We start from the raw sequence: 23,890 nt of genomic DNA, 5'->3' as shown, positions 1-23,890 counted from the left end.
TTTATGTAATATTTCAAGTTGCTGTATATTTTTTGAACGCCTTATAATTTATGACGCGTATGTACTAATAGACTACACATTTTGGTAAAAAAAAATATTTTAGTATTGCCATGCAAAAAATAACAAGTTTTATAAATAGGTATTTTTGTATGTAATATTTTAAGTTATTGTCTCATTATGTTTTTAAAATGTATGGCTTATAGACAAAAATATCAGGTCCCAAATTCTTGGTATTTTGCGAATATTAACTCATATCCTTTACAAACGGCCCCAAAAATTAACAAATTTTCAATAAATATATAGAAACAAAAATTGTAAAAAATCTTGCACGCAAAACTAAACAAGACATTTCCCCGCGAGCTGCTTGCAGCTCGCGCACCCACGCGATACCTAGTTAATACTATAAGTGTCATTTAATCAAATAAGATAAATATATTAACACAAGTATTTTTGTTAAGAGTTTGTGTAGTTATTGAACTTAAGATTATTTCAGTAATAAATTAGATCTTATATATTTTTTTATTTATGCACTATGCAGATAATAATCGAGAAATAAATGTATTTGGCTCGACTTGGCGGAGGCACTTCCGTGCCTCCTGATATAGCTAAGCTTTAAATTTAATTGACTTTTTTACGTGTGCTTGAATGGCCAAATCTGAAACTATAAGACAAAGCTAAAATGCTGCATCATTAGATTAAAAAAATATATATCGTGTGGTTTTTGTTATCATTGTCATCAAAATCAGGCTTATAACAAGCTTTTCAGCATTCTCGCAAGCACACCTAAAAAGTTTATCCTGTATATGAGTATCCATAATGAATTATTACAAAGTATTCTAATACATCAGTTTTCCTGTTGTGGAGTTTGTTATATAATAAAACAATGTACTAATATATTTTATTTTATTAGATAAAATATTACATAACTTACATACAATTTAGTGATTGGTACTAATATAAAAGCGTGTATTTGTGAACATAAGAAATTAAACTTCTTTAGCGTACATTGCACATTTTTATGCATTTAAATACATATTAACTAGAAGATAAAAAATAGATGAAAGTGTAAACTGCATGTTATAATTTAATTTAATCACATAACACATTAGATTGCTATAATTTTAAATCAAGAGCTAACAATTGTCATAATGTTATACATATACATTGGCAAACGTAACTTCCATTGCCCGCTTAAAAACAATTGATTTCCAAACAGCTAAAACATTATACTTTCATAATTATAAATGCAGTACATAACCTATATTGTGACTAAAAGAATACCTCCTTCATTTCGTTTTACTGTTCTCACATACTTTCCGTTCTCTAAGGCCATCCCTTACAATTTTATGGAATGACAATATAATTCCTACTGAGATTGCCCTTAACAAACCCATTAAGAAGCACTGGAATATAACTTGTTGGAAACTTTCAATAGAACCACAAAATAAAGTCGACAGTATAGTTCCAGAAGCTCCAAAGACAGAATATGTTTTGCCGTTCTGAAAAAAAAAACAAATAATATTCAAAAATAATTTAACAATATTCATATTTTGAAAATAATTAAGATAATTATACTATAATTAAATAAGTAGGTAAATAATCAAAATAAATTACTTAGCGATTTTAATTGTTGATTCTATAACTATGAGCATGTCCTGTATTTTATATTGATAATTGACTCAGAAAATGAATGCATGAAAAATGAATAGCAAGTGATTTCAAGCGTACTAAATTTATATCTAAAAGTGCAATAAAATCTGATTCAATATTTAATCACAGTTTTTGATATACTGTCATCTTAAAAATAATTCCCATGCTTATTGCCAGAGCGTACACTAGAAAAATTAAAATAGGAATATTTAAACCTACCAAAGCATCATGCATCATTTTCTTCCCGACTTCTTCTGGTGATTGCAGGCCTCCAGATCCAGATATAAGCTTGGTCTCCCTAGGTTTAGTTCTCTCCTCATTGACAAATCCAGGAGTGTCCGTGTCAGCTGGGAAGGCTAAGGTTAGGCTCACTTTAGTACCTACGAGCTCCATAAGGACTGACTCTGCTAAACCACGGACAGCCCACTTAGCTGCTCCATATGCACTATAGCCATAAATTCCTGAAATATATATATTAAAAATAGAAGAAAATCTGTGTATTATGTGGGAGAGGCATTAAGTACTTCATTATAAAAATATCAAATTGAAAAATTAGCATAAAGAAGCATTAGAGCAAATAATGTAATATTTTGTGAAAAATTTACTTAATTATTGTATGATTACAGCACATATTTTATTTAATTAGCTTAAGTTTGACTTGTAAGTGAAATGACTTTTAAGACAATTAAGTTCATTAAACTGATCGTAAATCAAAAAAACTATTCAACTGTTTTGAATTTGGACACTAAAGTTATTATCAACTTTGCCAATTATATTTATTATTGAGAATGAAATCTACACTTAGCAATTTTGTAAAATAAACATGAAAAAATAGTTCTAAATAAGCTTTTTATTGCCAATTTTGATTGAATAGTGAAATTTACCTATCAGTGCTGCTTCTGTAGATACAAATACAATGATTCCTTCATTGCGCTTCTTCATACCAGGGAGAACATACCTTGTAGGATAAGCAGTACCAAAGTAATTTAAATCAATCATTTGTTTTATCTCTTCAGGCTTCATTGTTTCGAACTGGCCGCATATGCACATGCCGGCACACGTTACCAGCATGAATATAGGCCCGACTTCGGCCTCGAGATCCGAAAGTCGTTTCTCTATAGTTTGATAATCGGAAGTAACATCAAGGGAAACATACTGGATTTTCTGTTTCGAATCCGGCGAACGTAGGGCGGTAAGTTCATTAACCACACTCGTCAACTTTTGGACATCTCTTCCGATGATTGTAACATCACCTCCCAATTTCACAGCTTCAGCGGCTGCCGCCTTGCCGATACCACTTGAACCTCCAGTAATCACAACATGTTTATTTCTCAAATCCTTGTATATTACTTTTTTATCCAAGTAGAAATAGATGCTAAGGAATAGAACAGCTAGTGTAGCTATTATAATTGCACACAACATGAAAATCATGTTTGTCTTAATATTATTAAACTGAACACAATAATGAAGGTTTAAAAAATAAAAAGAGTGGCACTCGTACCGTCGCCTTTGAGACTTGAAAGTAAAAGTAGAAACTAAAAGTTAAGTTGCCGGTTCGGATTTTTACATTCCTAAATCCTGTCTGACCGTCTGGCGTCTGACGTCTGTTATCATTATTATTATTACTAGGGATGTGGAAAAATAATCGATTTTATTATAATCGATTATTTTTGTGTAATAAACGATTTTTATTTATCCAACATTTAATTTATTCAGTTACTATCAACTTAGAATGAGAGAGCAAATTTCAGGAGGGACGTCTTTTGTTCATCTCTAAATTCCAGGGTCTTTTGCTGATATTCTCTTTTATAACAATTTATCATTCTGTTTCAAAAACCGATTTTTAATAGACTCTTATTGAACATTCATTTTAATGTTTAAAATAACATAATATCTTTGTAAGACATTTTGCTATACTGAAATAATTATATAGTCTGTGCTCTGGTTTCAGTTTATTATAAGTATTATATACATACTCATCCTTGGCAAGCTTTGAAACTATAAAGTAAACTATAGAGGATTATTTTATACATGTTAATATAAACTGTTTGCCTGTACGGATTGTGGTCGATGACCGACCGAGTCAGTTTGTAACAAACAACAAGCTTGTTTGTGTTTGACTATTTTCTATATAGGTTACTATACTCCAAAGAGTATTGTAGCCCATATTGCTATACTCTTTGGGCTATTTTTGTGCGGATCTACTGTAATGTTTTAATCATGGCACTGTAATATTTGTAGTATTGTTTTTCTATGGTAATATTACAATTCTGACCGGACAACACTGCGACATTGTCAATGTCATTTAAAAATTTGCAATGAAGTAAAACTGTGAAATGTCACTATAAAACACCAAATAATTGCAATATTGATTTTGTTTACGAAATCTGTCTACAATAATAGTTTTAGTTGTTAATTATTAAATAAGTATCCTTTATTACGTAACCTAAGTTACAAAAATGAATCAAGAATCAAATAGATTGAATACGTTTTCTAACTGGCCCGCGTCAGCCCCAGTAAATTCGACGAGACTGGCGAAGGGTGGGTTTTTCTACACGGGCCAGGGTACTGAGGTGCAGTGTTTTAGCTGTGGTGGTAAAATATCCGATTGGAATTATGGTGACCAGGTAATGTGGCGCCATCGTCGATTAGATCCGAACTGTGCGTTTGTGGTAAATCCCCTGCTATCCGGTAATGTCGCGATGACGTTGGAGTCCTCCAGCGCGTCTAGCCTCACCACGACAACGCCGCGTTGCCTCACTGAGCCGACTCAAGAAGAGAGCAGACAAGCAGAGGAAGATGAGATGTACAAAAGTGATGCATTGAGGTTCCTCTCGTTCTCCAACTGGACTGTAAGTTTTACTGTCTCATTATATTTTAAATTACTTGTGATGCATTTTATAAGTTCAAAAGGTACTTTTTCAAATACATATCCTATCATATTGATACATTTCTAGTATGGTAAATACCATATCTGAGATTGGCAAGCAACAGGTGGCAGCTGTGTAAAATTTTTGAGTACTAAAGCTCGGTAGTCGAACAGAAAGAATTTCGTACAATGATCCTTATTACCCATCTCTGGTGCTCTTGTGGAAATACTTGCCGTCCTGGTCACATAGAAGCAATTATCGCTGTTCACAGAAATTGCAAACATTTGGTCATATAATTTAGGCTTATTTTCATGATGGTAGGTACTATTCAGTCGCCCAGCTAATTTTCATGATGGTAGGTAGGTCGCCCTTGATTTTAGATTTGGAAATATTTGTTATTATATTATATAATATTTATTTATTGTTGTCATGATGACAAAGGGATTAATTATTGATTATTCTAAGTTTCGATTTTTTTGAAAGTTAATCGATTATGGTTTATAAATTTAAAAAATTTTTTAGTCATCGTATGTTTAGAATTATTTGACTTTTCCAATTACGTGTTAAATGTTTATACAAAGTTAGTTCAAAACTTTAATGACATTAGGATGGCATGTGTCAAAATGGGTCTATTAAATTTTTACAAATATAATCAATAAAACTTCGCTTTTTTATTTTATATTATAATTTAAATTAATATTTATGCACTTTGCAATACTTTATAAAGATGTACTTTACAGAAAATGTTTATAATCTCTGGCAGTTGGTTAAAAGGTCATAAAACGAAATTCTTCCTTCTTTGCAACCGGGCTATATTTTGCATATCAAAATAAATATTATGATGATATGATTGTACATTGCATGATATACTATTTTGTTTATTACGACAGAGTTATTTGTATAACATTAATAACCTTGCAGGTGACCTTGTGTTCTTTAATGCCAAAACAATATATAATAACTTTAATAAAAAACATAAGTTTTGTTGTCCTGTCTGATACTTTTTTATATATAATTTATAGTAAGTTACTTCATATTGATACTTGAAAGACAAATTTGACTGTTAGTTACATTTGGTAAACTATAGAAGAGAGAGATTTGAATTTGAAATACTTACAAAAAAATAAAATAAACACCCATAATTGTTGGATTGAAAATATTTCTATTTCTGTTCAAAATCATTTTGGCGAACTTATAAATGTTTTTCAAATGACCCTGTATTTGTAGTATTTGATCGTATATATAATTAAACTCTTAAAAATATTAAACTTTCAGGATACTTCAGTATCTCGTGAGAATTTAGTGAGTGCTGGTTTCTACCATCTTGGTGGAGGACGACTAAGATGTGCATGGTGCACTGGGGAGTTGGGACCGTTTAGTAACTTTGGATCTATAGGCACACCTACTCAGGTACACAGAATGTAAGTTAACAAAGTCATTTCCCACTGGTAGAGGTACCTTTACAAGCCATTTCAGCTTACTCCTCAGGGATAGCAGAGCCTATGTGGTTGGACTCAAGTACTAATCTAATCTTATGCATAATTGATAACAGATGTTCATGGGAGGCAGGAGCCAATTGCCATCTGGGGGACTGCATACTTCTCTATATTATAATAAAAAACATCATCAATATTAAAAATATTATTAACTATAATGTAAAATTTTGTCTAGTTGTGTGAAATGGTAAAATGTAAATCTGTTGGGATTTTTGTACAGTCATAAGTCATATTATGAGATAAAAATTTACATATAATTTAGATAAAAATGATGTTTTCCCTTTGTAGGGAAAAAATATGTAATATCAATGTATTATTACAGGTATTTCCCACATTGTGAACATGCTGCAGAAATTGAACGCAATATGCGACTTAGAGAAGACGGGCCAAGAAGGACTCCCAAGTCTATCATGAGAAGATGTGCTAAGAACATGGCACTCACTGGGTAAGAAGATGGCAAAAAGTTTACTATTTGTTATCTTACTCTAATTTAATAAATTTAATAAAGTTAGAGAGACAGTTGTATGAAGCATTTCAACTTAGTTCTCAGAGGTAACAACACATCTGTGACAGACTTTTAATCCTATCTGGGGATGATTATTTATAGATGTCCATAGATAGTAGTTAAGGCTTACCATCAGATATACTGCATACTCATTCCATTCTACATTATAAATATGAACAAATCTAGATCTTTTTATAATAATTAGGGCACACATAATCCCTGAAATCCCTAATCAATCCCTGAAAGGGTGTCTGTAATAGTAAGATGGGACTGATTTAAAAAAGTAAATTGTGATGTCAAAAATATTATAAATTTGTACTTGCTTATTCTCTGCCATGGTCACTTAAATGTATTGAACCTTGAACATACTTGCTATGGGAATTGCATTGTGAACTTGTTTGGAGGTTAATTAGAATGTTTCATATTAGTACTCTTTGTGTAAAACTTAACTAAAGAAATCTCAAGAAATATTTGTATTTCAAAGTAACTAACTTTACATATAATTATATACATATTTTTAAAGTGTAAGGTTTGTTAAGTGTTCAATCAAGTATAGTATCACTACCTTACCAAAGTACCTTCTCAAAGGACATTAATTGTAATTTATGTCTTTTTAACTATACAAAGGAAAGAGGTTATCTATGCATTGCATTTATTTATTTTATTTTTATGTACGTTCGGCGATTATTCTATAAATACTTAGAACATATTAATAGGCGAAGACAAAACAATAGTTAACAATTAACATTTTTTCTTTTGTTTAGTAATCAATTAAGATTTTTTTCATTTAGCGAAGTTTAGTTTAATCAATTAATAAAACCTTCAAAGTTTTATAATGTTTAATTACGTCCTTATTTTGACTTCTAGGCGTAAATTATATAATATATAAAATTCTTGTGTTACAATGTTAGTTATCGTACTCCTCCGAAACGGTCTTAATACCGATTTTCACCAAATTTTAAATACATATTCAGTAGGTCTGAGAATTGGCCACTATCTATTTTTCATACCCCTAAGTGATAAGGATTGTTCACCCTTAACATTTTTTTATTTATGGCAACACAATGTTTGCCGGGTCAGCTAGTTACGAGGGTGCGTTTTTAAGTCCGCGGAATGGCAGGGTTGGAGGGGGGATAGCGGGCTCGTTAAGGGCGGTACGTGTTAAGTGACTCATAAATAGTATAAATATAAAGTTTTATCACAATTGCATCATTAGTTTTAAAACTATCGACAATTAAACAACTCAATCCGGAAGAAAATTGGAAGTATGGAGAAAATCGAGCATCGCGCCGTTATAAAGTTCCTTACCAAGCAAGGAAAGTCTGTGCAAATCATAATGGAAGAGATGTCATCGGTTTACGGGGACTCTTGCCCTGAAAAAACGATGGTTTACAAGTGGAACAACCTTTTTAAGCAAGGCAGGGATTCACTTGAAGACGACCCACGACCAGGACGCTCTGTTGAGGTGACCATTCCGGAAACGATAGCGGAAGTCGAAAAATTAGTACTGGAAGATGCTCGGCTAAAGAAGAAACAGCTTGCAGAAATGGTTGGAGTATCGGATACAACCATTTTTAAAATTCTGCATGACCATCTTGGCATGACTAAGGTCAGCGCGCGGTGGGTGCCGAGAATGCTCACGCCGCCTCAGAAACAACAGCGCGTTGAATGTTCCCGTGCGTTTTTGAACCTCTGTGGAGAAGATAAGGATATTGTACTGAATCGAATTGTTACTGGAGATGAAACTTGGGTTCACCATTATGAACCTGAGTCTAAACAAGACTCCATGCAGTGGCATAAAAAGGGTACAGCACCTCCTAAAAAGTTTAAGGTGTCACAATCGGCCGGCAAACTCATGGCGACAGTCTTTTGGGATGCAGAAGGAATTTTGTTAATAGATTACAAAGATAAAGGTGTCTCTATAACCGGAGAATATTACGCAACAATCTTGGAGCGGTTAAAAGAAGCCATCAAAGAAAAAAGACGAGGAAAATTATCCAGAGGTGTCCTGCTGTTGCACGACAATGCGCCCGTACACAAGAGCCGTATTGCACTGGCTGCCCTGCATAAGGTGGGCTTTGATATTTTAAATCACCCACCCTATAGTCCAGACCTGGCTCCCAGCGATTATTATCTCTTTCCAAAAATGAAAAAAGAGCTTCGTGGAAAGAAATTTTCTACAGACGAAGAAGTAAAGGACGCAATTTCCTCGTATTTTTCCGACAAGGACAAAACATTTTTTTATGAGGGTTTAAATAAGTTAATACAAAGATCTGAAAAATGCATTCGTCTTGCAGGAGAATATGTAGAAAAAGAAAAATAATTTTGACATTTTATTTTCGCTCCTTGTCCCTCATTCCGCGAACTTAAAAACGTACCCTCGTATATATAAATAGCTGCGAAGTTGTGTTAGGATAGTATGATTTAAGCGTATAGTTATGATTCGGATAGGTCTGGCGCGGAGCAGAACGCTCGCGTGGTCGCCGCTGGTAGCGAGTGGCGCTCGTTGGGCGTCGTGGGGGGCGGGGCTAGGCACCCCACACACGCGGGGCTCGCGTCCCGTCTCGCTACCTTCGACGGCTGGCCCGCGGACCGTGCGCAAGATCCCCGAGCGCTGGCCGACGCCGGGTTCTTCTATACGGGTGTTGATGATCAGGTGAGGTGTTGTGGTGTGATGTTAATATGTGATGTGATGTTAAACATGTTAAGAGACCGCATAGCTGATAAAGGTATAGTACTTGGATGATCGAGCTTTGCTCGGTGTTGTAATAATAAAACAAAAATACCGATTATCTATACTTATAAATAAAATTGGAGTGTCTATTTTTAATATTGAAATAACCGCATTTTACTACATGCATATGAATATGTACATATATAAGGTACATACACCAAAGTAACATTTTTTACAATTTTTGTCTGTCTGTCCGTCTGTTTGTTCTGGCTCATCTCTGAAATGGCTGGACCGATTTTGACGGGACTTTTGTTGGCAGGTAGCTGATGTAATAAGGAGTAACTTAGGCTACTTATATTTTAGAACTTCCTGTGCCCCTGTTTCTTTTTAACGAGGGTGAAACCGCGGAACACAGCTAGTATTCTAAACGAAATGCGGTTTCGTAAAGTGAAAATAAATAATAGATTTTCCATTTTAAAAAATATGAAGATTTTTAATAGATGAGATTAATAGTACATATATCGAGTTTTTTTTTTTTTATAATATAAGAGTAGCAGACGAGAATGCAGTCCACCTGATGGTAAGTGGCTACTGTCGCCCATGGACATCTGAAATGAACCCCAGATTGATTGGATTAGGTATTCCTACCTGAGGTCGGCCACAGATGCGCCGCTACCCCTGAGGACTAAGCTGGAACGCCTCGGAAAAGTCTGTCTCCCTTACCACACCCTTCAAACCGGAACACAGCAGCGCCTTACCTTTTTATTTATTGTTACGAATGTATAAATGCGAGATCAAAATCACAATTAGTGTGCCAAGATGAGACAATTTTATATGATTGAAACTTGAAAGTCACTTAGCCAACAAGTGCGTCACTTTAATGGTTGGTTCCCTTTTTTTTAGTACATGGAGCCTGGTGTAGTAGGGTCTTTATAGTGGTAACGGCAGTGAAAAAAAATCAATAAATGTATTATTTCTGATTTTGTGCAAAAAATTGTAGAATCAATGTCCAGTCATTACATTAGCATAAAGGTGGGGGAAGCTTTACTTACTTTCGCTGATTAGGGGAAAAGGGGTTAAAATTAATAAAAAAAAACAATGAGAAGTGTCAAGGGACACCACCCGGATGGAACGAAGTTAGAAGTTAGAAAGACGAAACGAAAATAACGGGCTTGCTTTCTATGAGAGAGAGAGAATCAGACAGAGAAACACGCGCACGCCGCACGGCTTACAACTATAGCAAAAAGTGTCGTTACAACTTTTGGTCTCATTTTTATTTTTTCCGTCTAACCTTTCCCAACCCTTTCGCAACGCGCGATATGGAACATCGTTCCAACTATGTACGTAAAACTTAAATGAGTATTAATGTTTTTTTTTTTTTTTTTTTTTTAGGTGCACAAATTGAATGTAACACTACTGATTCAATATAAACAAAACAAATCTTACATAAATTACAATACAGTGTCCATTCTAAAAACAGTGAACACAGCTTACATAGTGTGAATAAAACGTTAGACAACAAAAAGATAAATAAAAAACACCAGCAACAAGAATAATAATAAAAAATCGAACTAGTTTACAATAACGTATTCAATTGTATTGAATATAATATGTATGTTGAGTTTAGTTACGATGTATCTAGTCCTTTTTCATATCTTTATATATACATTTCTTATGTGCGTGTGTATGTCACTGAACTCCTCCTAAACGACTGGACTGATTTTGATGAAATTTGTTGTGTGTGTTCAAGGGGACTTGAGAATGGTTTAGATTCACAATTTAGTCCGTGGGAAAAGGTTTTTTTAATTAATTTTAAATTCGTAAGTAGTTATAGAATCGGAAACTATGCATTTGATCAAGTAATGATCTTCAGCAAAGTTGAGCCCACGAGGGTCTGGGAGTTGGTAAGACCAATCTTCGACAGATGGTACCACTGTCATTCCAATGCAGGTACAAATTTTCCGTTTTATGTTTAAAATGCGGACGAAGCCGCGGGCACCACTAGTTTACTATGTATATGGTTCTCAGGTGCGATGTTTCTACTGCGACGGTGGGCTGGGCAAGTGGGAGGCGGGCGACGCGCCGTGGTCGGAGCACGCGCACTGGTTCCCGCACTGCGGTTACGTGCTACTCGTCAAGGGGCAAGAGTTCGTTGACTCGTGCAAGGAACGCACTACGGTTAGTATTTTCTTGACATATTTACAGCTACAACGGCGTCTACAGCAGACGAAGTTGGAAGAAAGATAAACTTCTTATGTAGTATGTAATTAAATGGTAGTGCTTAGTTTTTGTATAGCGGTTATGTTTTGCCCGTCGAGGGGCAGGTTATCAACTTGTGCAAGGAACACACCACGTTTAATATTTGCTCGACATGTTAGATGGACAGTTGAAGTTAGGAGAAGATATAAATAAACTCTTTCCCATATTCAAATGCATGCATGCATGCCATAATCCTTTTGCTTATCGTCGGGAGTTTAATAGGTGACCGCTAGAAGCGACATTTGACGTGCATAAATCAGCCTCGACTATATTAAAATTTTATACATTTCATTTCATATTTACAGGTATCAGCTAATCGGAGTCTCAGGTCGAGGATTCGAAATGTAGGATTCTATGATGTTGAAGAAGATGAGGTATAAATATTATCATTTGCATATTTAAAATATGTACATTATTATATATTTTCCGCTGGGCATGGAATGTAAGGGTACAGAAACCATAACAAAAATAAAATTTACAAGTGTGAATTATACGAGTCTTAAAGAGATGTCTCTTTAAGACTCGTAGAATGCACTCGCATATCTATGCGTCTTACTTATGTAGTAGCAATTTCCGTTTTTAGGGTTCCTTACCCAAAGGGTAAATAACAGAACTCTATTTAAAAGCCTCCACTGTCCGTCCGTCTGTCACAGGGCTATCTCTTTAACGGTTATAGACACATACTTTATTTTTTACAGAATATGTATTTTTTACAGAATTTACAGGGTGAATTTTTCAAATAGGCCTTCTGGGCCTGCTGAAATGCTGATGGTAGTTACGAGGCCGATTTTGATAAAAACGAAAGCTGCATCATTACTTTTTTTTAAATATCTATTTCCCTAGCCGGAAATCGAACGAGTTCATTTTGAAAAAAAAAATACACTATATTATTTCACTTTAGTAATGTTATGTGACAAATTAAAGGAAAAGGATTTTTTAAAATAAAATACAACTTTTTTCATACATTGGCATACTAATCTTTAAGGATGTATAATTTTTTAGGATTATACATAAGCCATAAAATTGAAGAATTTGTTGTTTAATCAACTAATTCTTCGATGTTATGACCGTATGATATATGAATGATACGTAAACAACGTATAATAAAATTAAAATAACTTATAAAATATGTTTTATGGTTCTTATTTATATTTATTATAATACCAGTTATAGTTACGGATTGTAAAAAAATCAACCGGTTTCCTAGTACGGTTTAACAGTTAGATCGAAAAATGCCGAAAAACTCCGGTTTGTTGTATGGAGACCCTTCCCTAATACGACCCTAATCCTAAAAGACCCTAATATTCATCTTTATTTTATTTTTAGTATTTGTTTATAGCGGCTACCGTTATGCATCCGCTGTAAAAAAATCATGTGTCTATCTATTACAGTTCCAGAGATATAGCCCTGTGACAGACGGACAGACGGACAAACAGACAAGTCTTAGTAATAGGGTTCTGTTTTTACCCTTTGGGTACGGGACCCTAACAAATATGAAAATTTGATGTTACTGAACCCTTCCTGTTCGAATTGGACTCGCACTCGGCCAATTATTGAAAACATGTGACTTATTAAAATGTTATTGGGCAGTCTTCAGCCTTAAAATGGCCATATCTCATAAGATGCATTGTATTTTTTTTTATAATCTAGGAGTAGCAGACGAGCATGCAGTCCACCTGATGGTAAGTGGCTACTGTCGCCCACGGACATCTGTAATGAACCCCACATAGGATTAGATATTCCTATCTGAGGTCGGCCACAGATGCTCCGCTACTCCTGAGGACTAAGCTGGAACGTCTCGGAAAAGTATGTCTTCCTTACCACACCCTTCAAATCAGAACACAGGAGCGTTTAACACTGCTGTTATGAGGCAAAAATTGGTGTTTTGCATTCATTGCATGCTTTGTATGTTTCCAGGTGGAGGAAGTGATGAACAGTGACTTGGTGACGGCTGCACTGGGTGCAGGACTCGATGTGGCTCGCATCCGCCGCGCCATCTGCCGGCGTTTGCGAACAGTTGGTGAGTATCATTGGGAACATATGTAGAGAAAAAGTTTATTTTAATTAATATTTTTGTCTATGTATTATTTCGTTATTGTCTAATTATTTGTGACTTTCAATTAAATGTGACAAAAATTTAAATAGGAAAATAATTTCGTGGATAAGAAAACGTTAAATGTCGTTTCTCTATTTACAGGTATGTTTATTATTTATATCATTTAGTAAGTTTTATTATTGTACATGGAATATAATTAACAGAATAACAACTCTATTTATAGAACAACAACATTCATTTCTTTCCACAATAATACATGAGAAAGATCATTATTATACATATATTATCAGCTTTTATTACTTAGGGCAGGGGTTCCCAAAGTGTGCGCCGCGGCGCCCTGGTGCGCCGTAGAAAGTAAAGAGGGGCGCCGTGAGTCGATCCTCTAATCATTGGACACCACAAATATTGGCGTTTTGGTCATCGATTCAAAATGAATATCCAAATTTAACATCCAAAGCATTAAAAAATTTCATTCCGTTTGCAACATCATATCTATGTGAAGCTGGGTTTTCAGGTGTAGCAGTGATAAAGAACAAATATCGCTAAGGATCAATGTGGAGCAAGAAATGAGAATAGCAGTGTCAAGTGATATTCCCCGCTTTGAAAAACTGCGCGGAGATCACTTAGCTCACCCTTCACATTGATTTGACTGAATACATATCGTATTTAATTTTTGTTATCCTCAAGTCTTTCTTGTTGTTTTCCGTTTAAATTATTGATGTGAAACATCTATAGCCGCACGTAAAACCGATTTCTGGCGTGGCGACGCATGCCGTGGTGTCGCCACGCTATACGATGGTATATATATACAGTCTATATGCAGTAGTCAAGTGTGTACGGTGTGGCGACGCGTCACCATGCGCAATCGACTGTGCGATTCTCTCCCACTCGATCTGGTGTTAAGCCATCTTTCTCGCTACACATAGTCATCGTTATCTGGAAAAAAATCGTAATATTTTATTTTATCATTATGACATATTTAGTTCCTATCACAATATGTTCTTTTCTGCATAGGTATTACTTTTACAAAATAATGTCGATGTTTCACATATGCCAGGCGTCCCGTGACGGCTCACATTTTTTATAATAACTTTTTGTACAATTTCATATTGTGATGTTTTAAATTTCGTTTCGATCAACCTAAGGTAACTACTATTATTGTAGTTACCTATTTCTTTCGACTGTCTTCTTCAAATAGTTAGCTAGGACAGGGCACAGGGCGCCGTGAAAGAATATTAAACTTGTAACTGCGCCGCGGGTTACAAAAGATTGGGAACCCCTGACTTAGGGTATTCATTGAGCAATTGTATTATAATCACATGCAATCAATTCATCTGATTCTGATATGATGACCAATGTAGTCTGTGAAAATCTGTAATCAACTTGGACGGAAGAATCTGAAATTGATGATAAATGTGTTGCATAAGAATATGTCATTTCACACCCTTTAAAATGGAAAGTGATCTCTACTTTGATCTGCACATTACCACTGAAGTAAGAATTCCTTGTAAGTCTAAAAAACATTGTATAAGCATCTGTTTGTACTACAAACATTGAACTATTAGTGTGTATATGACCGTGCGTGCGCTCGTGTATGCATGATTGTGTGCGTGACGCTTGAGTCACGTCCTTTACATGCGAGTGTGTATGTTGACGTTCTGTAATACGCATGTGTGCGTGCAGGTCAGCCGTTCGTGACGTCAGAGGCGCTGATCGACGCGGTGCTGGACGAGCAGCTGAACGAGGAGCCGTGGTGCACGTCGCCGCACAACCACCGCTTCGCGCGGGACATCCTCGCGGAGGCGCTGCTGGAGGTCGTGCCCACGCCCGCGTACGTATCGTTGCTGTGTGTGTACTGTGTGTGACGTCACAGGCGGTGCTGGACAGCAGCTGAACGAGGAGCCGTGGTGCACGTCGCCGCACAACCACCGCTTCGCGCGAAACGTTGCTGTACTTTGTATACAACAGTGTCTGACGATGTCATAATATAGCCTGTCACTCACACAATTAAATCAAATTCAATAATATCTTACCTGTCTTTCGAAAACTTTACCCTCCTTCTGACGTAGTTGGGTAGAAGGTGGAGTACTATAATAATATCCAATTAATTCTGCCTAAATGAGGTAGATATAAATGTTATATATTGTTGCAATTTATAAACAAAAAATCTCTATACATATCTAAACATCTAAACAAATATCTAAACATTTAATTATCAATATTTCAGACTAAGCCCGGATGAATTCTACGACGACAGTCCAAGAACGTCTCCCATTCCGAACCGTGCACTACCCCCTGAGGAGCGGTATCGCACAGACGGTGCCAGTCGCGTGCCCATTAGCTTCGAACCCGCGGCCCCGCGTAACTCCACTCCGGACCCTGATAAGAAGACCCTGACCCTCGAGGAAGAGAACCGGCAGCTAAAGGAAGCCAGAATATGCAAAGTTTGCATGGATGGAGAGGTAAGATAATTTAAAATGAATCTATTAGTATCAGGTTCAATTTAGAAATTGTTTGTGTTTAAGATTTTGTTCGGTTTGAGGTACAATTTGGCATCAAACCAATGGACTATTATTTGAAGTAATTGATATGGATTTAATATTTATAAAATGTAAAACAAATATTTTACCTATGTAAAACTAAACTATTTTCCTAATTGAAAGGACAATGCCCATGAAAGTATGGACCGCCGTCCAGAGTTGCATCAAATTTAAACTTGTTGTGGACGATGTATGATTAACCAAATACTACCACCAATAATTATTTTTAGTACAGCACCCGGGTTCTGAAGTTATTTACCGAAATGTTACATAACCTCAAAATCGAAAATACTATTGATGGTCGGTTTTAACTGTTAGTAGGTACCTATAATGAAGTTCGATTAACATATTCCATTTACTTTTAAAGGTAGTAGGTAAAACAACCTAAAATAATCCTAAAACCCTAAAATAATGAATTCCGAGTATAAAATACCGCCATTTTAATTTTTAAGAACAACAATCAACATTTCGTCTTATTTTATCTTAAATGGAATCCTCTGTTCAAAGAAACTATTCTGATCGACAAACTATGTTAAAAAATCAAAACATGCTTCAATATAACAAAGGCAATACGTAACACGCGAGATGTGTCCTGCACAGGTGAGCGTGGTGTTCCTGCCGTGCGGGCACCTGGTGTCGTGCGCGGGCTGCGGCGCGGCGCTGGCGGCGTGCCCGCTGTGCCGCGCGCCCGTGCGCGCGCTCGTGCGCGCCTACCTCGCCTGACCGCCGCGCTGACACAGGTAACACGCGGGGAGCGCGGTGTTCCTGCCGTGCGGGCGCCTGGTGCTGGTGGCGTGCCCGCTGTTCTAGAAAAGGAAGAAGTAAAACGTGAGATGTGCGCGTGCGCATGTAAGAATATGTGTCGTGATGGTGGCCGCTGTAACAATAAATACTAAAAAAGTCGCCGAAATAAACGGGAGTCGCCATACAAGAAATTGCTATGTTTCACTTTATTTATTGAACCGTTATTGACAGACAGTTCAAATTTTCACAATACATTCATTTCTATGGTTGCTATGATAACAAGTACTAAAAAGAAATGAAAATTGGTGGTACGGAACCTTCCGTGTGCGAGCTCGACTCGCTCTTGACCAAGTATATTTCATTGTAATAGTAACTTGTAATAGTATCTTTTAGTAAGCGTATTAAAGATTTATGTCAATCCCTGCAGTCTGAATACATAATAAAATAATTTATAATCACGGTGCATCAATAATGGAAGACTGCCTTACAGAGGTAAGATCGTTATCGCCTCGTAATAAGTTGGCCGTGTTTCAATAAAATAGAGATAGTATCTTGAATTATTGTATCATCTGCACTATTTTATATACTTTTAAAAAGGTTTGTATCTTTGTGGATTTTGCGATAGTTGGATCCACGTACAATAGTACTCCAATCCTTATTCTTATAATATGAAATCTTTGAAAATTAATATGATATTTTTAAATTATAAGAAAAAGATTTTAGAAAACGGTACACTTAAGTTTTATGAAGATCATTTCATAATGAATAGTGTAGAAAAAAATGTAAACATGTTTGTAACTCAACAAAACAGTCCTGTGTCCCCCTCTCAGCCATTTGAAAACTGAGATATCATTTGTATTGGAAGCTAAACATATTTGTATTTTTTTTTCAGAAAAGAAAAATCGATGAACAACTCGCAGAAGTTTTGGAATTCCACTGGTCATGGTACGAATTGAAAACATGTTGGTTTAAGTGCATTAGAAAAATATATCTATCTGATATTATATATATTTATTACCAAAATACCAATACCATACCAAAATACGTGGTATAACGATTTATTATATTATCACACATAGGCCTACATTAGACGTATATTCGTAGAGTGCTTTCTTCGTTAAAAATGTAAAAAGTAGCATTTTCCCTAAAATAATATGAGCAGTAGCAAATAAAAATAAACTAGATAATGTTATATATGACTTACGGAAACAACCGTAGTATGACAAAAAGTTGCTTGTTATTGTTAAATGAAAAAAAATGTGTAAAATAAGTTCAAGTAGACGCCCGTTATTAAAAATCAATCTATCTAAAGTTGTGCATATCATTGATTGACAGTTGACAATTTCTTCACAAAGTAGAACCTCTGTAAGTCGAATTTGAGGGGTACATAAAAATAATTGAGTTATACCTACAGGTTTTTATAAGCGATTTTGTAAAGAAACATTCGAGTTCTAGAGGTTAAGGTATATTCCAACTAATTTTGACTTAAAGATGTGAAATAAATAAGAAATAATGATGTACACATTATCGGCATGTTCGAGTTAGTTTTTAAATAATCGTGTTGTAACGGTTATAAAATCTAACATTGCTATGTTCGAGATACAAAAGTTTTGTTTTTAATTTGTTTGACTTATAGAGGGAAAATAAGTACTGAATTTGCTTATAGAGACCCAGTAATTACTTAATAATATAAATAATAATTAAAATATAAATACATAATAATAATATAAATAATAAAAAATAAATAATAATAATATAATAATATAGAAGGTTCAGATTTCGACCAATGGAAGTTTTGGGCCTTGAAGGGAAGGGAAGAGAACACAACATGTTTTCGAGTTTGGGTGGTTTTCGACTTAAAGAGGTTCTGTAGTGCTTGAAATTGTCTAATTCACACCTCTGTTAGGCAAAATTTAGATAGATTGAGTATTGATAATAGGTGGTAGTGAGTTCAAACGTAACTGTAATATATTAATTAGGTACGGCTATCGCCCCAGTGAATTGATACATTTAATTTTACGATATTTGATTTAATATTTTTTAAGTGTTGGGAAAATTAATTGATAAATTTTAATATGGATTAAATTAAAACTTAAGTGTTGAAAATTGTAACTTTTATTTGAGTTTAGAAGGAGTGAATCTATATTTTTTGGGTTTTCTAACTTTTCATGTTCAGGATTTTGACTCAATTATTTTTTTATGATGACATGATACGTTCCAGTTTAAGAGAATGGTTGCACTTGAGTAATGGTAATGAAATAAAATGTTTTTTCTTCTATTAATAACTGATTTATATATGAGGCGATCATTTTCGCCCTCAGGAACGGCAACGCATGTGTGATCGGCTTCAAGTAGAATTTTTTCTATACGGAGTTGCTCACAGATGTCTAATTGTTTAAATATCTCATTATGGGCTGCAAGCTTTTTTTCCACTTCATTTAAAAAAACATGTTTTGATGAAACTTATTTTTTAAACTGAACTTAATATTAGGTGCACTGCAGTCTGCTTTTTCTATTACAAATAATACTTGCCTATATCTTGTGCTTGTAATGTACTTATTTTGATGAAATAACTCGACTAAGACCTACATAGTGGAAATTTACAATATTTTATAAGTCATAAATTTATTGAACTATGCAATTTATACCAAAATACTTTTGGCATAGCTTTTAAGACTTCTATCTGTATTTTAGTTGAATATGTTCCTATTTACATCTATCTTCACCATCTAAGAACAATAACTATACTGAGTAGCCGAAACTGTCATGTCATACCTTTGGAATTACAATGACGCAGTGCAAATACATTTATACATACATAATATTATACATGCAATTAAATTCAAGTCATTGTAATTCTAAATGTGCGATATATGTAAATTGATGTTAGAGTGGGATGCTATCAGAGTGTAAAATGGTAATATGCTAAAATTTTATTATACCTGTGCATATAATTTTAAGGTGTAAATTTAAAACCACTTGATGATTTTGCAAATTTTTTAACATATGAAATTAAAAAAAAAACTACTTTTAACATACAGATGGCAGATAATGTTATAAGAGTTAGGAATTGAATAATTTCACGCCGATTTTACCTTATTTTATTACCTTGTAGATGATATAGGTAGCGGGAAAGGTTTTTTACTAGTAAGCGTAACATTTAAGCAAGGTAAATATTGTTTTATATTCTTAAAATAGTGAAAACCTTATTTATTTCAGGTTATTTCGTTATTACAGATACCGTGCCATGTGGTGGGAAGGAATTTACTTTGTAATAAAAAAAACATATGTTTTAATGAATTTTGTTTAACATTTAATGTCATTTTAATATAATAGAATCGTTAGCAATTTAAATGGAAGGAAGTTTTTTTTTTTAATTTTATGCTCTGACAGTATCCTAACTTTATATCAGAACGTCCAATCATCTCTTTACACTTAATAAAATTGACTTCCAAATTTATATTTTAGTAAACTTTTACTTGCCTATTGCCAGCCAAATTTAAGACTATGAATTTGCGTTTTTACTCATATTGCTGTTTACAATTATTTGCATGAAAAATAAACTTTACACAAAATAGTTAAATGTACATAAATATGTCCTTGAATTTTTCCATGAAGTACAGTAGACCTGTGGTAATCTTGTTATTCGACAGGAACATGTATGATGCGAATAGACTGCGACGTCTGTCTGTCTGTCTATTTTAATCATAATAACTATTATAAGGTTAATTTTAAATTAACCTATATATAGTCTACAGACATTTAACGTATTCGACATAATAATAAAGAGCAAAGGCAAAATAATAAATTCCTATACAATATTTATGAGAGGCAAAGATAGTCTCTGAGCAACCGTGTATAGAATAGATATATAAATACGTTAATACATATTGTAGAGGTAAATATTATTTTGTCTGTCACGGCCCGTGTCTGATGTAAATGTGACCTAATAAACTCTGTTATTTTTTGTTTTAGGTTTTTTGGATTACATTTTCATAATGTATTCAATTATTTAATTTCGAAGTACTCCTTTTGAAAATTTTCTTAAAGGGTTTGAAGGCTTATTTATTCTGACAAATTCATTAATGCGTCACCGTCTTGCAAACGATTACCGCGGGTCTAGTGTATCACCATCTCTATATTTAAGATCTATGTCTGTAGCATTTTAAGTTATGAATGTCTATCTTCTATCGTCTATACTTAATATATTATTACGTAATTAGGTTCGGGAATGATCTGAATGTTGTGCTGTGTTATATATTATATTTTAGAAACTGGCCCATATGCATGTGTATAGAGTATTACAGATAATATGTGGGAATGACGCGGCGGTACTCGATTTTTTTATCATGTATAAACCACACAATGGAACAATACAATTTATAACACAATCATTGTAAGGGTGCTCACACACCAATAGACGATCGGTCGATGTTCTTGATGGACGTCGATCGAATGGTGTGGCTGTTTTACGGATGATACCACGACGATCGAAATCGATCGATGATTGAAACATTTACAAAGATTTTGTTTTATAATGTATTCATGTTAGAACATAAACAGAGAGGATCGACGCCGACTGAACGATTCTACCATCGATCGGTAACATCGATCGACGTTTGTTCGATTGGTGTGTGAGCACCCTAAGTAATACAATGGATAGGTATTTATTATGTTTATTATTTTTATATTTATTACAACTGTAACACTCATGGTGGGTATTTGTATATTTTATGAGTAACGCTCGATGAAATAAAACCATAGAATGAATTAGCCATGTCTACAAAATGTCTTATGTTTAAATTATGTTGTTAAAAACGAAAAGTGTTAGACCTTTAAGTTGGGAAAATTGGCATCAGCCACTATTTATGCGAGGCACTTCAAAATTAGTTTCCAATATGCTCCCGTTAAGAGAGAAAAAAATAAATAAAAATAAATGTATTGTAGGTTATTAAAAGTTTTCAGAATAAGCCCATACTAGTAGGCCACATTTTCATAATGGGTCACAGTGGCGTTCGCATTTAGTCGAATTTACTCTAACTGTAATTTAAAATAATCTCGGTGTAATACGATTATGGTAGCGGTCTGAAGGACAATTGTAAGATCTGTAAGTAATGATGAAAACGTCTCACGTTTAAGGGCAAATTAGTATTTGCGTATAGAACTTTGGGCGTGTCCCATTTAAACATATAGTATTTGTATTATATCTGTTATATTTAAACATTATTAGATGGATAAATATTTGTTTTAAAAATTTTAAAAGTCCTAAAAATTTTAAATGTATTCGAATACATTTTAGCCTTTATAATTTGTTTCATGTCAAAATAATTCCATGGAAACCACAGATACGGAGCGTCACCGAGCCCGTGCGTCATCGTGCAGTGACCGCTGCGTAACGCCCTTGTCATTTGTTACTAAGGTTGACCGCTCACTAGGATCGACTGAACTATAGTCTGATTCATAATTAGGTGTCCAATATGTAAACAAAGAAATGTCATTGTCAAAATACGATTACAGGTATTGTATTGTAACCCCTAAAAAAATTAACAAGAAACAAAAACTTTTACAAACTCAACAAAAAACAAATACTTAATAATTACACATAAGTTAACAAACGCTCTATAAAAACGACAAAACATTTGAGTTCGACCATGATTACGAAAACACATAAAAAATAATGACATCAACTACGAAACTTAAAAATGGTCGCACAAAAAATGTTTTGGATCCCGATTATGTTACCATTTTCACATTTTAATTTTCTACCATAAATCTTGTTTTTATTATTATTACTATATGAAAGTAAATTGAGTTAATATAAATATTGGAAAATGTGAATTGATCTTAAAGATTATTATTTTATTATCGTTGTAATAATTTAATATCTTCAAAAATAAGAAACTACCATTTGAACGTATTTTCTTGATAGGTCAACACCTTTGTTTAAATTTGGACACCTAATTATGAATCGGACTATATAGTTGCTTAGTTGAATCTTTTTTTTATAATATTAGAGTAGGAATCGATCATATAGTCCACCTGATGTTAAATGGCTATTGCCGCCCATGGACATCTGTAATCAACCCTAAATTAGATTCCTACTCGAGGTCGACTACAGATGCGCTACCCCTGAGGACTAAGCTGGTATGCCTCGAAAAAGTTAGTCTCCCTTACCACAACCTTCAAACCAGACCACAGCAGCGCTCAACACTGCTGTTATTAGGCAGGGATAGGTATGGCGGTGGTGCCGCCGGAGTTTAACCAATGAGAGTTCTACCACCTTATGTTGTCGCTTATGCTACTCGCAAGTTGATTAAGACCTTTTATTAATATTCATTCTATCCAATATATTGCCTACGAAAAAGCTAAATATTGGAATTTCTAGATTTTATTAAACTTTTATGTTGGGTAGACAACGAAATGGATGGCTTAATAATTAATAACAGGCTTATGTCGCAAACGCTTACGCGTCCAATTAGTAGTGTCAGCAACCGACAAGCGACACACGTTTTTGATTCTATTTGAAAAGTGTAAATAGTCATCCAGGAGTTTTTGGCCGCTGCGATAACCACTATGCAATCACTAAAGCTTTCCGTTGTTCAAGTGATAGTAGCCCATTTGCGATCAGCCTAAATGTTACATTATCATATTTTTTCGTTCTGATACTAAATTAATTATGAAATCATATGAACGGTTTCAGTAGCAACGCAAAAGTTATATGCTGTAAGGATTATTGATAAAACTTGTATTGATTTGTCCAATATGGACTGATAATGCTATATTCTTATTTTTTTTCTGTGTTACTAACAAAGATTTTTCAAAAAAAATGTCATGTCCATTTACAATAATGTATCTACTCGTACAATGGAATAGCTATGAGATGTGTTTTTTATTTAACAGTATTCTCTATATGACTATGACTTGATAAAAAAAGTCTACCTATAACGTTAGTTTGATGAATAGTAATAAACAATCTATTTCTAACTGATGGATGGTAACAGAGCATTGAATTGGTTTCATCGTTAATATTAGCAACAACAGGAAAGTGCCGCGTTGGTACACAACGGTATTTGTCGATTACATTTATTTGCTTCAT

At 34.4% G+C, this 23,890-nt stretch overlaps 2 protein-coding genes across 3 annotated transcripts; one reads left to right on the top strand and one right to left on the bottom strand.

Annotated features, from left to right (window-relative positions):
- Window positions 1-889: 889 nt before the first annotated feature.
- Window positions 890-3,231, bottom strand: Kdsr (3-ketodihydrosphingosine reductase). The gene is made up of 3 exons (XM_073076618.1): window positions 2,535-3,231; window positions 1,870-2,111; window positions 890-1,499 (listed from the first exon to the last, which is right to left on the bottom strand). The coding sequence occupies exons 1-3, from the start codon at window positions 3,079-3,081 to the stop codon at window positions 1,287-1,289; spliced, it is 1,002 nt and encodes a 333-aa protein (XP_072932719.1). The 5' UTR covers window positions 3,082-3,231; the 3' UTR covers window positions 890-1,286.
- A 713-nt stretch (window positions 3,232-3,944) lies between these two features.
- Diap2 (Death-associated inhibitor of apoptosis 2) lies at window positions 3,945-16,790 on the top strand. 2 transcript variants are annotated; one of them, XM_073076636.1, is made up of 10 exons: window positions 3,945-4,502; window positions 5,796-5,941; window positions 6,339-6,461; window positions 8,973-9,177; window positions 11,224-11,373; window positions 11,760-11,828; window positions 13,372-13,474; window positions 15,194-15,341; window positions 15,738-15,972; window positions 16,651-16,790. In XM_073076636.1, exons 1-10 carry the CDS (start codon window positions 4,110-4,112, stop codon window positions 16,771-16,773), a joined length of 1,695 nt encoding a protein of 564 aa, XP_072932737.1. In that variant the 5' UTR covers window positions 3,945-4,109; the 3' UTR covers window positions 16,774-16,790. The 2 variants fall into 2 exon arrangements, with proteins under 2 accessions (XP_072932737.1, XP_072932736.1); XM_073076635.1 differs by having other exon boundaries at window positions 3,947-4,502; window positions 8,958-9,177.
- Window positions 16,791-23,890: the final 7,100 nt, after the last annotated feature.

The sequence above is a fragment of the Epargyreus clarus genome, unplaced genomic scaffold (assembly GCF_041222505.1).
Source record: "Epargyreus clarus isolate Ecla_fem2 unplaced genomic scaffold, WU_Ecla_fem_2.2 ptg000009l, whole genome shotgun sequence".
NCBI classification, from domain to species: domain Eukaryota; kingdom Metazoa; phylum Arthropoda; class Insecta; order Lepidoptera; family Hesperiidae; genus Epargyreus; species Epargyreus clarus.
The sequence above is the reverse complement of the archived record's forward strand: the minus strand, read 5'-3'. Positions and strand labels throughout refer to the sequence as shown.

Excerpts from the sequence above, each read along its gene's own strand:
- Diap2 (XM_073076635.1), top strand. The coding sequence starts at position 4,110 with ATGAATCAAGAATCAAATAGATTGAATACGTTTTCTAACTGGCCCGCG. Across the intron at positions 13,475-15,193 it reads CCGGCGTTTGCGAACAGTTG|GTCAGCCGTTCGTGACGTCA; the intron begins GTGAGTATCATT and ends GTGTGCGTGCAG. Across the intron at positions 15,342-15,737 it reads GAGGTCGTGCCCACGCCCGC|ACTAAGCCCGGATGAATTCT; the intron begins GTACGTATCGTT and ends TCAATATTTCAG.
- Kdsr (XM_073076618.1), bottom strand. The coding sequence starts at position 3,081 with ATGATTTTCATGTTGTGTGCAATTATAATAGCTACACTAGCTGTTCTA. Across the intron at positions 2,112-2,534 it reads TACAGAAGCAGCACTGATAG|GAATTTATGGCTATAGTGCA; the intron begins GTAAATTTCACT and ends TATATATTTCAG. Across the intron at positions 1,500-1,869 it reads AAATGATGCATGATGCTTTG|AACGGCAAAACATATTCTGT; the intron begins GTAGGTTTAAAT and ends TTTTTTTTTCAG.